This window comes from Hyaena hyaena, unplaced genomic scaffold (genome assembly GCF_003009895.1).
Source record: "Hyaena hyaena isolate Hyena2069 unplaced genomic scaffold, ASM300989v1 scaffold_116, whole genome shotgun sequence".
Classification (NCBI taxonomy): Eukaryota; Metazoa; Chordata; class Mammalia; order Carnivora; family Hyaenidae; genus Hyaena; species Hyaena hyaena.
In genome coordinates, this window is record NW_024080748.1 from 2615565 (window position 1) to 2631258 (window position 15694).

Genomic DNA, 15694 nt, shown 5'->3' on the forward strand with positions numbered 1-15694 from the left:
AAAACACTTGGTATTTTCAAGGACCAGAGAGTTTGCTAGGGCAAATTTCCTCCATAAAATCACACATGTATCCTTCAGTCCATCTCCGAGCCTCCAGGCACCACCATGTCGATAAAAACTATAGAAGCTTTTCCGTCTCAGAAAGTCAGTTCCATAACATTTCTTAGCTGCCTATTCCCTTATTTAAATTTTTTGTAATGTCTGTTTCTGAGAGAGAGAGAGAGCATGAACTGGGGAGGGGCAGAGAGAGAGTGGAGACACAGGATCCGAAGCAGGCTCCAGGCTCTGAGCTAGCTGTCAGCACAGAGTCCGACATGAGGCTCAAACCCGTGAACTGCAAGATCATGACCTGAGCCGAAGTCAGACACCCAGCCGACTGAGCCACCCGGGTGCCCCCTATCTGCCTGTTCCCTTATTAATGACAACAGCTGCGAGTTCTAGTTAGTGCTTGATGTCCATTCCACCCGCTGCTGCCCGCCTGTGTGTACTATGTTCTATGCAGAGATGTCTTTTAAAATGTTACTTGAAGCTTGAGATAGTCACAGGCTTTTAAAAAGGAGCCTAGATTGGGGTTATTCTGCAGGCTTCTCAGCCCTCCCTGGAATTACTCTGAGGGACAGGTGTTTGCTTCCTTTCATCATTCTTGTGGTTATTCCCAATCCCCTCAGCCCCATAGAAGCCCAAGCAAAGCACAAGAACCAGAGGACCCAGAGCAAGGCCACTCTTGAGGGCATGTGGCTTCCTAGCTTGTGTAGGGCTTGTTTCTCCTGGCACCCATGGGCCAGCTTGACCTCTAACTGGCCAGGTGCTCTGTGGAAAATCTTGCCCAGGGAATGGAAGTCTCATCCCCCAAAGAGAAACTCTAGGTCCTGTTGATGGCTTCCTGCTCTGCAATACAGGCTGGCATGACTCCGTGCCTGAGGTGGACGCCGTGACCAGGGATCTCCAGGCCCTGTCCCGTTGAGTCCTACAATAGCAGTACTGTTACCCTTCTCGTTTTAGGACTGTGGAATCAGAAGCATAGAGAAGGTCAGCACCTTCCCCATAGTCGCACTGCCAGTGAGTTAAGAGAACCAGAATTTGAGATGACATAATCAATCTAACAGAAAGAGGCAAACCTCTCTCTGTAGAAATACTTGTGATTAACAGGCGAAGATCTTTTAGCCGCTGCAAGTTCTCTTTACAAAGCAGGGCTGGTAGAAAGCAGCATTCTCACTAATGGGTGAGAACGTAAAATGCCCCACCCACTTCCTCACGGGCAGAAAATGATTGGTGGGAAGTGCTTAGACTTGTGCATGTCTTTTTTTTTTTTTTTTTTAAGTTTTTTTTGTTTTTTTTTTTTAATTTTTTTTTGAGAGAGAGAGAGAGAGACAGCGTGAGCAGGGGAGGGTCAGAGAGAGAAGGAGTCACAGAATCGGAAGACAGGCTCCAGGCTCTGAGCCAGCTGTCAGCACAGAGCCCAACGTGGGGCTCGAACCCACGAACCGTGAGATCATGACCTGAGCCGAAGTCGGACGCTTAATCGACTGAGCCACCCAGGCGCCCCTAACTTGTGCATGTCTTTACCAGAGACAGTTTGGAAATGTGTTTGCCCTTAAGACGAGGTGCTTTGCTTCTCCTATAAGGTAGACTTTACCTGTTTCAGGGGTGGGGGTGTGGGGAAGAAAGACTTCTCTCCTTGGATTTAATGACTTCCTTTGGGGGTCCGTCCATCCATTTGTTCTCAAATCCTTAAGTGCCCATGGTGAGCCGGGCCCTGAGCACCGAACACGGTATGTTCCACGGAGCTCACAATCTATCAGAGGATTAAAAGTCTTACCCCTCATCTTTCCAGGGGAAGACCCTGAAGCTCGGCGGCTGCGAACAGTGAAGAACATCGCTGACCTGCGGCAGAACTTGGAGGAGACCATGTCAAGTTTACGGGGAACTCAGGTCACACACAGGTGAATAAATGTTGTCACCGAATCACAGGCAACTTGATTTTCATGCAGCTTCTCCTGTGTTTGTTCATGCTGCAAGCAGTGCAAGCCAGTTAATAATGGAATACATAACTTTGATCCCCAAATGTGCTGGAATTCACAGAGCAGGCCATACAGTGTGCAGAAGAGAAATGTCAGGGGCAAGAATCAGTATGGAGAGGTTCCCCCCAATCAGAAGGTTGCTAAATCCATTTGTCAGAGAATATTGTGGACCAGTTCCATTTAATTTTCACTTTACTTGCATTTTCCAAGCCTGCGTTGTGCTGTTAAAATGAGCAGGTGAACTATGTTTGACCTGCATGATAAAGTGAATAACTTGAATTCTTACCCCGTCTTCTGATACACAGCGCTCTGTAATGTTGTTAGTCATGCCCGTGTATAAAACACGTAAGGAAATATTTATAAAAACTGACGATCATGTTTAAACTATGATTGCGTTGGATGAAATCTAGGATTGCACTGAAAACACTCATCATGTTATTTTCATTGTTGAGCGCTAAGTTGAAGAGGATGTAGCCCTCGGACACCCTTCGTGGATTTTGGCAGAACGAAACTTGACGGTTTGCATTTGGCCTTGATAACTGGGCCGAGCTACCCTGGTGAACTCCCAGGGAGTCTCCTTTGCTTCTCCAGTTTCAATCTCTTTGATAAATGAATGTAGCAAAGAGACAGCAGGACTTCCCCAGCCCCCGGCAGCCGTGGCAGATCAGGACTGAGCGCTGTGGGTTCTATCTTGCATACGACAGGGGCCTGAACCTTAGGGGTGCCCATTATGAAGCCAGTACGGCCGCTTCTAGGATGGAAGGGAAACAGAAATAGTCGAGGTACCTAATTGGTTCTTCCAGAAGACAGTGAACTCGGGGGTTGTCGCGTGGTGCCCCCTTGCCCAACCTTTGGATATTTGATGGTGTGGAGCCAGCTGCTGGACCCCGTGACACTGTGATCAAGTATGACACATCCCTCTTTCTACCCTCACCACTGAAACTGATTTGCGGGGGGTTGTGACAGGTTGGTGGCTTTCTTGGTTTGGGCTAGGATAGTAATGATGACAGTGGGGAAACCTTCGGTGGCTTTGCTGCAGGGAAGGCTCTCTGGGATCAGCTGGGAGATCCCAGTGCGCTCTGCAGAGGTACCCTGACCGGCCTGCTTGTGCCATAAGATCTGTGGGACTGGAAAGAGTGACGTAAGGGTCTTTCCAGCAGCCAGGGATGCACTCAGTCGTCTGACAGCTTTGGATCCTTATAACTTAATGTATTGTGGACCTCGAGAGTTTACTGCTCTCCCAGCCTCTTGCCCCCGAAACTTAGCTGTCCTTTTGGACAAGATGTGGGAGAATCAAAAGTGTAGGGAAAGTAGAGCTTAGAGTTAGAAAATCAGGGCCCTCGCCACCTGCTTGGTGCAGAGGGAGCTGAGCATGTGAGAGGTGACACAGGGGGCTCCGGAGTGGAGAGGGAGCTGTCACACAGCATCCTAGAATGCGTGGGTCAGTGGGTATGTTATGCCTCCTATCATTTTGGCATTTTTCCTTTCTTGGGTTGGAAAGAAGATCCCAATAGTTAATTTAAGACCATTTCAGTGAAGTCATTGGTAACGGGGATCCGGTGCCATGTTTTAGGGGAAGGTCTCTGCTGGGCTTCCCAGAGTGTTCTGTACATGTACAGCTTTGTCTTTTCATTTTAAAAAAAAAATTTTTTAAGGTTTTATTTATTTCTGAGAGAGAGAGGCAGCGTGAGCAGGGGAGGGTCAGAAAGAGAGGGAGATGCAGAATCCGAAGCAGGCTCCAGGCTCTGAGCTAGCGGTCAGCAAAGAGCCCTACACGGGGCTCGAACCCACGAACCGTGAGATCATGACCTGAGCCAAAGTCAGAGGCTTAACCGACTGAGCCACCCAGGGGCTCCATCGTCTTTTCATTTTTAACAGAGGAAATACAACGGGTGGGACACTGGTGGCTGTTACTTGATCCTGTTCCGTGTATGGGAAGTATATTCATAGTTCTAAAAAAATTACATAATTCTAAAAGGAAAAAAAAAACTACAAAGGATGCTCAGTTTATGAGGTTCTAAGCCAAGGCCGGTTTTATGTTTTCAGCACATTGGAAACCACGTTCGACACCAACGTCACCACGGAGATAAGCGGGCGCAGCATCCTCAGCCTGACAGGCAGACCCACCCCTCTGTCCTGGAGGCTCGGCCAGTCCAGCCCTCGGCTCCAAGCAGGAGACGCCCCGTCTATGGGCAACGGGTACCCGCCTCGAGCCAACGCCAGCCGGTTCATCAACACCGAGCCAGGCCGCTACATGTACTCCGCCCCTCTGAGGAGGCAGCTGGCCTCCCGCGGTAGCAGCGTCTGCCACGTGGACGTCTCAGACAAGGCAGGAGACGACATGGACCTGGAAGGCATTAACATGGACGCCCCCGGCTACATGAGCGATGGGGACGTTCTGAGCAAGAACATGCGGACGGATGACATCACAAGCGGGTGAGTACCTGGGGCTTCTCTCCGTCCGCAGAGCGGGGGAAGGCTTGGCGGTTGGCGTCTCTTCGTGGGGCTTCGTTTAAGTTCTCTGAGATCAAACTGCCTACTTGGCTCTGTTGTCCCTGGCCAAGGTGGTGTGGTGTGAAGGGGTACTTTCTGGGCCGACAGCCACCAGACGTGTGCCCCCCAGTCCAGGCTGAGCCAGCAACTTGCTGGAGGAGGTCTAGCTGGGCTCCACCAGCAGCCAGAGCGACCGTTGGCAACAGACTGATCGCGTGGGTCCTTTAAACCGAGACTCGCGCCTGGGATGGAATCCAGACTCCTTAGTTTGGCTGTCACCTTCTTCTTAGAGGTGCTCCTTCTCCATCCGCCTTGCTTCTTCTGCGGCAGCTCCTCCTTCTCTTCCTCGTTCTCATCCAGCTTCGTCCTGCCTCACGGGCTGTGCGCTCTCTCCCTGGATCCGATGCCCATGATCCTCAGCCAGCAGCTCTTTGGAGGAACGCTTTTTGACTATTCAGCTTGAAGTAGCTATGCGCCCCGGGCCCTGGTCGTCTCCGTCTCATCTGACGCTCTTCCGAGAGCTTGTCGCTACTGGAAGTTGTCCTGACAATGCGTTCATATTTTATTGTCCCCCTGCACCTCCCACTTGCCACAATAAAGCACCACGAAGGAGGGACGCCGTCTGGCTTCTTGGCCACTTCATCTGCTATGCGTTGTACACACAGGAGCTCGTATTATTAGACACGGCTGACTTCATGAGTGTGTCGATCGGTAGACGAAGGAACAAGCCCAGCCTCCCTGGTCCTCCACTGGTTCGTGTGGGAAGTTAAAGGAAGCAATGAGATGGTGTCTAAGTTGCCTTGTGGCCACATGTGGCATGGGGCGGGGCTTCCTGACATTGGCTACTAACATTGGATCACCGTGAAAACCCAAGGAGCCTCAGTTTATTTCACTTGCCTGAGACTTCTTCATTTGAGAACTTGTGCACACGTTCTCCAAGATCTTTTCCTCCTCTCCCAAAATTAGCAGTCAGAATTGCAGCTAATAGAAATCGGTCAGGGGGCACCTGGGTGGCTCAGTCGGTTCAGTGTCCCACTTAGGCTTAGGTTATGAGGTCACAGTTCATGGATTCGCCCGGAGTTGGGCGCTGCACTGACAGCTCAAGCCTGGAGGCTGCTTCAGATTCTGTGTCTCCCTCTCTCTGCCCCTCCCCCATTCTCACTCTCTCTCTCTCTTGCTCTCTCATAAAAAAAGAAAAGAAATTAAGCATAATAATCATCTTGCTCATTTCCGTGAACAGAGCGATCCAGATCCCCATGGGTGAGTCAGTATTCACATAATTTTGACAATAACTAATGCTCCCACGATGTGCTGAGCACGTGCTTCATCTACATTATCTTGTTCTATGTCACGGCAAGGAGGTGATATCATAATCCCCATTTTTAGGAATGAGTAAACTGAGGCCCTGGAAGGATAAAGAACTTGCCTAAGGCCTCCAAATGATTAGGAGGCAGAGCCCAGGGATCATGGCTTCATCTTGCCCAACATTTTATCGCTACACTAAAAAAGCACAATTACTGGAGTTTATTTCAAAATTAATTTACTCTTGCTCTGTTTTACTTGTCTGAGTAGAAATGTCCTTTTATTTAATGAAAACCTCAGCCATAGATGTGCTTTGGCTTTCCGCCTGCTCCTTTTAGAACTATCTTGGGGGCCCCTGGATGGCTCAGCTGGTTAAGCATCTGACTTTGGCTTAGGCCATGATCTCATGGTTCATGTGCTGACAGCGTGGAGCGTGGAGCCTGCTTCGGATTCTGTATATATCTCTCTCTCTGCCCCTCCCCTGCTTGCGCTATGTCTCTCTCTCTCTCTCTCTCTCTCTCAAAAATTAATAAACATTAAAAAAAAAAAAAAGAACCATCTTGGTGAGTGAAATCTTGGAAGACAGAAGACACAGTGTACCCTTACAATGTAACAAATTTCTGCTTTCCAGAAGGGCTAGGAACATTAATGGACTAATAAACTGGTTAACTGAGAGCATAATTTTATGTTGCTAGTTTTCCATAAGCATGAAAACCAATCACATATACCTATTGCTAAAATTGCATGTAATTTAACCTTTTTATTATGATGTAGAAGACTTTTGGTGTCCAGTGTGGCCTCAAGAGTATCATTACCAATTCCCACTGGAATGTGCTATAGAAATATTTTTTAGTTATTTTGAGACTTTTTTTGTATCCTCTAGTAGTTAATTTTATTGTCAAGCTAGTCTTTTCATCCGCAGTAGACCATCAGGGTCTGATTTTGATGTAGTATTGATAGCTTCCACAAGGCGGCGACATTGGAATACTCTCCACCGAACCTTCGTGATATTCTTAAGTTTTTTAGCTATTCAGCCATAACCTTTATCCCTGCTAAGCGGCACAAATGTTTACATTTCAGTTCCTGCTTTGGGAAGCTTACATTTTTAGCAAGTGAGATATGCTCAGAGCCAACTGTAGATAAAAGTGCGGAAATGTAAGCAAACCCCCCAATTATTGACATTGGAGAACTCTGGTCTGGTTTTCTTCCCCATTTCTTTTAATGTAGAACTCTACCTTCAACATGAGAGGAGGGAAGTCCAGATGGCATCCGATGTTCCTTTTAGTTGTAATGCTCTGGAACACGAGTTAAGTATGACTCTGCTCTGTGAAAATGCATGTGAGTTTTCTGCTTGGAGGCCAAGTTACCCATTTGCCTTTGTATGTTGAGTTCACGGTAGGTTTAATGTTCTTTGTCCTCTCCTCTTATACACATGGCAGCGTGTAGGTGTTGGAGGACTGGGCTTTTCTTCCGTGCTTCGGAATCTGCTAAGTAAGTCGCTGCTGAAGTGGTTGATGTAGTGGAAAGAAAACAACTGAGTCATGAGACCAAGCTGGAACCCAGCTCAGCCTCCTTGCAGGCTCTGTGACGTTAGTACGACATTAAATGCCCCTAAGCCTTGCAGCACTACAATTAATATGGTCTTTAACCCCCTACAATTAGATGTTTCTCTTTGAGGTTATATCTGGTTAATGGCAAATATCTGATGAAGACACAGAGTTTCAGACAGGACCTAGATGTCTTATCAACCTCAAATGTCCAGACGCTTGAAAACAATGAGTTGATTAAAGTGCACATCCACATGTTTATTTGGCTTAGTCGGAGCAGCCTTGATGTATGAGTAATATATAAACCCGTGTGGAGGCTCTTAAAGGAAAGTTTTTGTAAAAGTTTACAGCAAGTTTATTTAGAATGCCTGATGTGGAAATAAGCTCTGGTTTCTGAAAACCCATGACCTTGGTGTTTCAACATGACACACTGTACCCCAGCTTGGTCTAGCAGCTGTCTTTTGCTGTCTGTAGTTCATGGTCTCCACTGGATATGTGTGCACGTGCACCTGTGTGTATCATTCAATTCTCCCCAAGGTGGGGCTGAAGTTACTTTATCTCCATTGAGTTTTGCTAAGAATCTAATAGCAAATGCCTTTTGTGTTTTTGAGTGTGTATTTATTAAACTCTTCTGTCGCACGTAGTATATACCAGGCATGTCTAAGAACTTTTCAGTTGTCACCTAACATCACCACTTCCTTTTATTACATTGATAAATTGAGCTCTGGCAGTACTTCATGGAAGAGAAGTTAAAATAACAGACAAAGATGTTTCTTACTAAGTTTTGATCTGTGAAGTCAATCCGTTTACTGATCTTTTAAAAATTCAAAGTACCTGGGCGACTGGGTGGCTCAGTAGGTTAAGCATCTGACTTCGGCTCGGGTCATGATCTCACGGTTCGTGGGTTCGAGCCCCGTGTCGGGCTCTGTGCTGACAGCCGGCTCAGAGCCTGGAGCCTGTTTCAGATTCTATATCTCCCTCTCTCTCTGACCCTCCCCTGCTCATGCTGTCTTTCTCTCTCTCTCAGAAATAAATAAAACATTAAAAATTTAAAAAAAAAATTTTTTTTCAAAGTGCCATATGGCATAGAATACAATTAAAGGGACCAGCTTCGCGTCCATATGTTTGGAAAGATGATTTTTTTTTTCCTTTCAAAGGAAGCATGAAGTTGTATCATGTTCCAAATCTACATTCCTTACTGGGTGGGGGGCGGGGCAGTGATCGTTTAAATCAAACGTCAGAAAATTTTCCAAGAACCTTTGATGATTTCCCATTTCTTGTAGGAACAGATCTCAACTGAACGTGGGGAGCTCTTTATGGTCATTTTGTCAGCTGCCCGCCCTGCCTCAGCCCTGGCCACATCCCACCTCACAGGGCCCAGATGCCCCACTGTTCTGGGTTACCCGCCATTCGTTAGCAGAGGCTGTGTCCTGTGTGTGTGAAGCTTGATGCCTTAGGACACGGCTGTTTCTTCATGGCATTCCTTTCCCTCAGGCCCATCTGACTGATTCTAAAAAATAAACACCTCCTAAAATAATAATAATAATAATATAATGATAATAACGATAAACATCCCTCTCTGATGCCCTCCTGATGTCTCCAGCCAGAGTTACTTCTGTCTGCATGTATCTAGTGGCCTTGGTTCATACCCACCCTTACGCGTGAACTTTTCACTTTGTATTGGAAGTATTTGACAGGGGCTGGCTGATGTTTACAGTCTTAAACGGCAGACAGAGATGAGATTTGATCCTGGCTGTGCCAAATGAACTGGGACAAGTTCTTAACCTTTGGGACTTAGAGACAGAACTTGAATAGCATTTGGCAGCATCTAGCGTGCTCATGAAATGTCCTGCACTCTGTGTCTGTCAGACTGTCTGTCTGTCTTCACCAACGGGGGAGCTCCTGGAAGGCAGGCAGTGCTCATTATTTTTCTAAACTCAGAGACCACACGTGGGTGTTTAATGAATATTTGTGCGTGACCCATTCCCCATGCCTACTCTCACAGGACCTTGGGCTTCTGTAACTTTCCACCATCAGCTATAAAATTCAGTGATTCCATCTACAGAACTGGGAGAAAATCAACTTCACCTCCTTTGTCTTTTTGGTGCGATGCATAACGCCATCTAGTGGCCAATGCAGGATGTGATGCTGTGGTTTTGATTGCTTTGAATTCTGCCTTGTTACTTTAGGACTCAGGGCTCAGGAAGTGGTAAGTCTAGTAGTTGGTTTGTCTTTCAGAGGTGGCCTGACCAGGAGTGTGGTGTGGGAGGGAAAGCAGGGTTGGGAGCAAGCAGGTCTTCCGGGCTGGCCCTGTGATGGCTGCAGTCTTCCCGTTAGGTGTCAGCGATTTCTCCATCAACAGGTAATATATGTGTGCCGGTTCTTGCTGCAGGGGGGCTCTGTTCTTCAGAAGCGGAGGATCCCACGCCCCCTGAATTTCCTATAGCTCCGTAAATATGTCAGGGCGTGTCCTAGCTCAGGCTGCCCTAGCAAAATACCAGAGACTGGCGGACTTAAATCGCGGACACTTACTTCTGGGTTCTGGAGGCTGAAGTCCAACATCAGAGTGCTGGCATGGTCGGGTTCTGGTGAGGGCCCCCTTCCTGGCCGTGTCCTCACATGGCAGAGGGACGTGGCTTCGGGGTGTTTCCCTTTTCTTACGAAGGCACTAACCCCATCACAGGGGCCCCCACACTCTTCACGACCTCATTAACCCCAGTTGCCTCGCAGAACATGTGAACACCATACAAACATATGAATCAGCAGGGGTGATGGTGACAAGCATTTAATCTGTGTAACAGGGTGTTTGCTACTTCCGTGTATCATTTGCATGTGCACCACCTGTGCTTCGATTGCTTTTTCCATCATTGCCGCCAGGTCCCCTCCTTGCAGAAGCCTTCCGTGATGCTTTCCAAGTGGAGGTGGGGACTCTGGGCACCCGTGGTATTTGACTTGCCCATAATAGCGCTCCATAAGAATTATTATAAACGTGTATGGGGGCGCCTGGGTGGCTCAGTCAGTTGAGTGTTCGACTTGGGCTCAGGTTATGATCTCACAGTTTGTGAGTTTGAGCCCCACATCAGGCTCTCTGCTGTCAGCACGGAGCCGTCTTCAGGTCCCGTCTCTCTCTCTCTCTCTGTCTGTCTCTCTTTCTCTCTCTGCCCCTCTCCTGATCACAATATCTCTCAAAAGTAAACAAACATTTAAAAAAATAAACTAAATGTGTGTGTAGAAAATCAAACAAGGCACACATATAAAATAATTTTGACTATTTCAGTGTGTTAATTGTGAGGAAGGTACAGAGTCCACACCTGTTACAGGCTCTTAAATGTTAAAGTCAGATCTGTCTTGGATGTTCCCATATCTTCATTAGTTGGCACGGCTCCTAGTGCATAGTAAATAGCCAATAAATATTTGTTGAATGAATGCTCCTACTGACCATCAGCAAACCAAGACCAATCACATGCCCCTGAATGAATGTGTAGCCAGATGGAAGTTTAATTAAGGCCCAGCCACGTGGTCTGCCCTCTCCTTAGCCCTGTCTTCTACTGTCTGATTATTCCAGACCTTTGACCACCTCTGTCACAGGAAGCTGGACATGGACAGTGCAGGAAAAAGGAGACAGCCCAGAACATTAGGGCCCTGTGCCCTGGAGGTCGTGGAGATGGAGGTGCCTCTGTTCTCCACCTGCCTCCATTGACCGTCATGGACAGATGTTCAAGATGTTTCTCACCAAGTCAGCATAGATCACGGCAGATAGCACTGTGAGTCAAAAAGAGGGCGCCAGGGGTGCCTGGGTGGCTCAATTGGTTAAGCATCCAACTTCAGCTCAGGTCATGATCTCATGGTTCATGAATTCGAGCCCCACATCGAGCTCTGTGCTGACAGCCCAGAGCCTAGAGCCTGCTTCGGGTTCTGTGTCTCTCTGTCCCTCTGTCTCTCAGCCAATTGCACTCTGTCTCTGTCTGTCTCAAAAATAAACATAAAAAAAAAGAGAGAGAGAGCACCAGTGGCATGAAAGACTCTTTCTTATCTGGTGAATGTTTCTCACTGTCTTTCCAAGCCAGATGTTCTTTGCAAACTGATAAGAGAGGAAACCAGAATGTTCCTTAGAGCCAAAATGCACCATAGCGCCAAGATAAATGATTTTGGCCTTTCCTGAAAGGCCTTGGGTCAGGGTAGGGCACGACAGACCCCTCTGGGATTGGGGAAGGGTGAGTTCTTGTTTCTCCAGGTTGGTCCCTCTGCAGTGGCTTTGCTGTTAGGGCTCTTAAAAGGCTCGGGAAGGTCAAGCTGTCGGTCAGCCACTGGGCAGATCGTGGTGGGGTTAGAAAGGTTTTGCTGTCACGGAAAGGTAAAGACTCAGCCCTGCAGGCACATCGAACTGTGAGGCCTTGGGTAAGTCACTGTTCCTAATGCACTGCATCCTCTTACCGTGCATGTGTATACACACACACACACACACACACACACACACACAAAATACAATGGACAGGCATCTAGATGGCTTGGCCAATTGAGCATCCAACTTGGGCTCAGGTCATGATCTCACAGTTTGTAAGTTCCAGCCCTACGTCGGGCTCTGTGCTGTCAGCGCAGAGCCTGCTTCAGGTCCTCTGTCCTCCTCTCTCTCTTCTCTCTGCCTCTTTCCTACTTACTTTTTGTCTCTCAAAAATAACATTAAAAAATTAAATAAAAAAATACAGTGGAGCCCCAGCATGAAGCCACAGGCCCGGGGTAGATCAGTAGGGCAGCGATGGGGCTGGGCCAGACCCCAGTGTTCAGTCTGTCCAGTCCTCTCTGCTTCCCTCAGTGTTTCCTCGCTGACAGGTCTTGATGGTGTATGAATTCACGGAAACCATAAGTACTTTCCCTGTCTGCTCTTTCCCTCAGTGTTCCATACCCCTGGCAAACACAGTGACCCCTGCTTTCCTAGGAAGCTCTCTGTAGAGCAGGCAAGCACAGGGTGTCGTGCAGGGGGCACGATTTGCTTTCCCACGTGTTGCAGACCCAGTGACCGCTTTCCCCGTGTGGGTGTGATGTCTCACATCGTGGGTGGTTTGGCTGATCGACGACCCTGGCTACCCTACCCACGGCCCCGATGCCCGCGGGGCCACCGATTGCGCATTTCTTGAACCTGCAGTCGACCCCCTTGATTTACTGCGTGTCGGAAATCTATCAGCCCTTAGCAGCAGCCAGGCAGGCAGTGTTATCAGAAAAGAAAGAACAGTCGAGCTGACAGCGGGCTGGAGGTAGAGGAATTCCCCAGCATTCCCGAGCTGACTCCAGCCCCTATGGGTGACGATAGGTTGAGTGGGCAGAGACCAGGACTAAAGACAGATTTACTGGGAACAGCTCCACAAAGTGACGTGTGGCCGGCTCTCGGCAGGGGCAGCCTAGACCAACCTTTATAACTAATAGCAAATGTTGGCCTGGTAATTTATGGGGAAGAGAGGGAAAAAGGGCGTGTCTTGTCTTCCCAGGAAACCAAACCCTGACTTCCTGAGAATCTCCTAGCCTGCTTTGAGATTTGAATCCCTTCCTACTTCCCTCTCTCCCCCAGCATCCTGCAGGGAAGGAGGGGGGGAAGGGAACAAAAGTGGGTGCTTTGAGAGGAGAAAGCCATACCCCAGACTGCCTCAGATGGTCCTTAAAGGGGCCTGACCACCTGCTCTCCCACCTTTAGCAGTATGGGTTCCCAAAGCAGGGGCTCTCGTGGATTTAGAAACCCCTCTTTGGCCTGCCCTCTGGGGAAGCTCCAGGTAAAAGACAGTAAAATCCCTTTTTTTTTCCCCCCCAGATGTTTTATTTTTGAGAGAGCATGCATGTGAGCAGAGAAGGGGTGGGGGGGCGGAGAGGGTGGAATGGAGGATCCAAAGCAGGCTCTGTGCTGACAGCAAAGAGCCAGATGCGGGGCTCAAACTCATGAACCACAAGATTGTGACCTGAGTTCTGGGGGGACCACTGATGGGGAACACAGAGTGGACTGCAAGCCAGAGGTAGAGGCAGAGTGTGGGCCATGGAGTCCCTCCTGGGTTCCGGAGCCGGCCCCACCACTCGTAGATGTGTGTCCTTGAGCAAGTTTCTCCGTGCCCGTCCCACAGCTTTGTGTGGCTTCCGTGAGATGGCACATGGGCCAAGTACCCAGACGATGTTCGCTACCGTAGCAGCCAGCAGCTGCAGCACCTTCAGGGCCTATGAACTGGGCCTTGATGGATAAACAAGCAGTCAGACCAAGGTCAAGAGCAAGGGCAAGAAGACATATGGGCATGGGTGTGTCTTTACGGTGGGTTGGAGATTGAAGACTGGAGGGGGATGGGCACAGGTCAGAAGCCCTGAGAGCCAGAGAGCAGTGATAAGGCTCTGGGAAGGCTGAGGCTGTGGGAACAGACACGCAAGAGGGTCAGAGAGACTTCCCACTGAGCACAGCCTGACATGGGGGCCAGACGGACACAGGGTGTGAAGGCTCCAGGACAACTCCCAGGTTTTGGCCTCGGCTGGACGTGGCCGGGAAATAGTTGACATTTGTCGTCAGTACCCTCCATCCTTTTCCAGATTCGCCTCTTGCGCGTGGGCACCCACCCAGGGCCCTCTGATTGCGTCAGTCTCCCAGGCAGCTCCAGACCGGGGCTGGCTGAATGCTTAAGCAAACTACGTGGCAGCTTACAGAATGTCCCTCTGGGGGCTTGAGAAAAACTCCAGTCCCACAGCCTTCCAGTCCTTGCCCTGAAATAGCTCAGGGCCCAGTGGGGAAGAGTGCCCTGTTGGTCAGCGTTTAATTCTAACACAAGGCAGGTGGTGATCGGTGTTCGCTTTGAAAAGCAAAACGTGTGGGCTCCAAGTTGGGTCTGAGAATAGAGTAGGCCATGGGGGGATGGAAGGGAGGCACGTCTTTTATGTTCTCACTTTATTCTTCTGGGAAGCCAGCCTTTTCTGACCTGCAAATGAGAATAACTGTGCCTCGAGTTGCTGTGGATTGAATGAGATAACCCATGCAGAGTGCCGGTACGGTGCCTGGGCACTGTGGATCCTTCTAGATCATCCTTTTTTTTTTTTTAATTTTTTTAATATTCATTTAGTTTTAAGAGATAGAGCATGAGTGGAAGAGGGGCAGAGAGGGAGGGAGACACAGTCTGAAGCAGGCTCCAGGCTCCGTGCTGTCAGCACAGAGCCAGACGTGGGGCTTGAACTTAATGAGCTGTGAGATCATTACCTGAGCAGAAGTTGAACGCTTAGCCGACTGAGCCACCCAGGCTCCCCCAGATCATCCTCTTAATAGTGATGGTGTTGCCAAGATTCAGTGGGACATGATGTACGTACAGTAGCTAGTGCAGTGCCTGGTGCAGGGTAAAAGTGCTCCCTGTGTTCATTCTCTTCCACACTTACGCGTCCTCAGACCCCCGTGAGACATCTCATGAGGCATCTTGGGGTTTGAGGTGAGACTGTAACTGATATTCACATGGGGAATGTGAATACCCCTTAACACTCCGGCCCACAACCAGTGTGCCAGGTGAAAGCAGCCTGCTGTGACAGATCGGGCTGAGCAAGGCACTCCTTCCATTCTCTCCCATCGTCCGGACGGTCTGCTGCCTTATTGGATAGACCTCCTGCCCTTCACGGGGCTCTTCAAAGCGGCATCCACAAAACACATGGCAGCACTGGGGCCTTCTAGCAGCCCCAGGTGTTAAACCAAGGAGCTTCCATCTTGGGCCCGTTAATCAGCGCTGCAGAGAGGCTGTATTTAAGTTCTCTCAAGTCAACAAGTATTTTTTAACTTCTTTTTTTTAGCTTTTTTAAGTTTATGTATTTATTTTGAGAGAGAGTGTGTATGTAGGTGCACAGGCAGGGGAGGGGCAGGGAACGAGAGGAAGAGAGAGAATCCCAAGCAGGCTCCATGCCATAGTGCAGAGTCCGACCCAGGGCTCGACCATGTGAACCACGAGATCATGGCCCAAGGCGAGATCAAGAGTCGGACGCTTAACAGACTGAGCCACCTAGGCGTGACCCCATCAGGTTGACAAATATTTTAATAAGCAATCTCCTCCTTCCCCCTGGCTGTGCTCTGGGGTATGACTGACCATATTTATCCTCAGGGCTGGACCATTTGGTACTCTTTATTCTGGGGATTCACTTTTGATCATAGCAGGTCCTTCTCAGGTTTAACGGGACCCATGAGCTCACATGAACCAAGAGATACTTACACATGCAGGAAAAACGTATTCCAACTTTGTAGCTCTCGTGAGATGACAGGGAACAGGGGCTAACATCGCACCCTTCTGAGTGCTGAGTATCTTACATAGCCCACCAACTCGGGCTTTATATGATATTTCC

At 48.8% G+C, this 15694-nt stretch overlaps 1 protein-coding gene across 5 annotated transcripts in view; it reads left to right on the forward strand.

The window, feature by feature from the left end:
- The window catches only part of NAV2 (neuron navigator 2), a 399681-nt gene that overhangs the window by 234414 nt on the left and 149573 nt on the right, over nt 1–15694 (forward strand). For all 5 annotated transcript variants that reach the window (XM_039236776.1, XM_039236778.1, XM_039236779.1 and 2 more), the window contains exons 9-10: nt 1835–1943; nt 4068–4457. In XM_039236776.1, coding sequence (XP_039092707.1) covers nt 1835–1943; nt 4068–4457 — 499 coding nt within the window. The remainder of the gene's footprint in view (nt 1–1834; nt 1944–4067; nt 4458–15694) is intronic.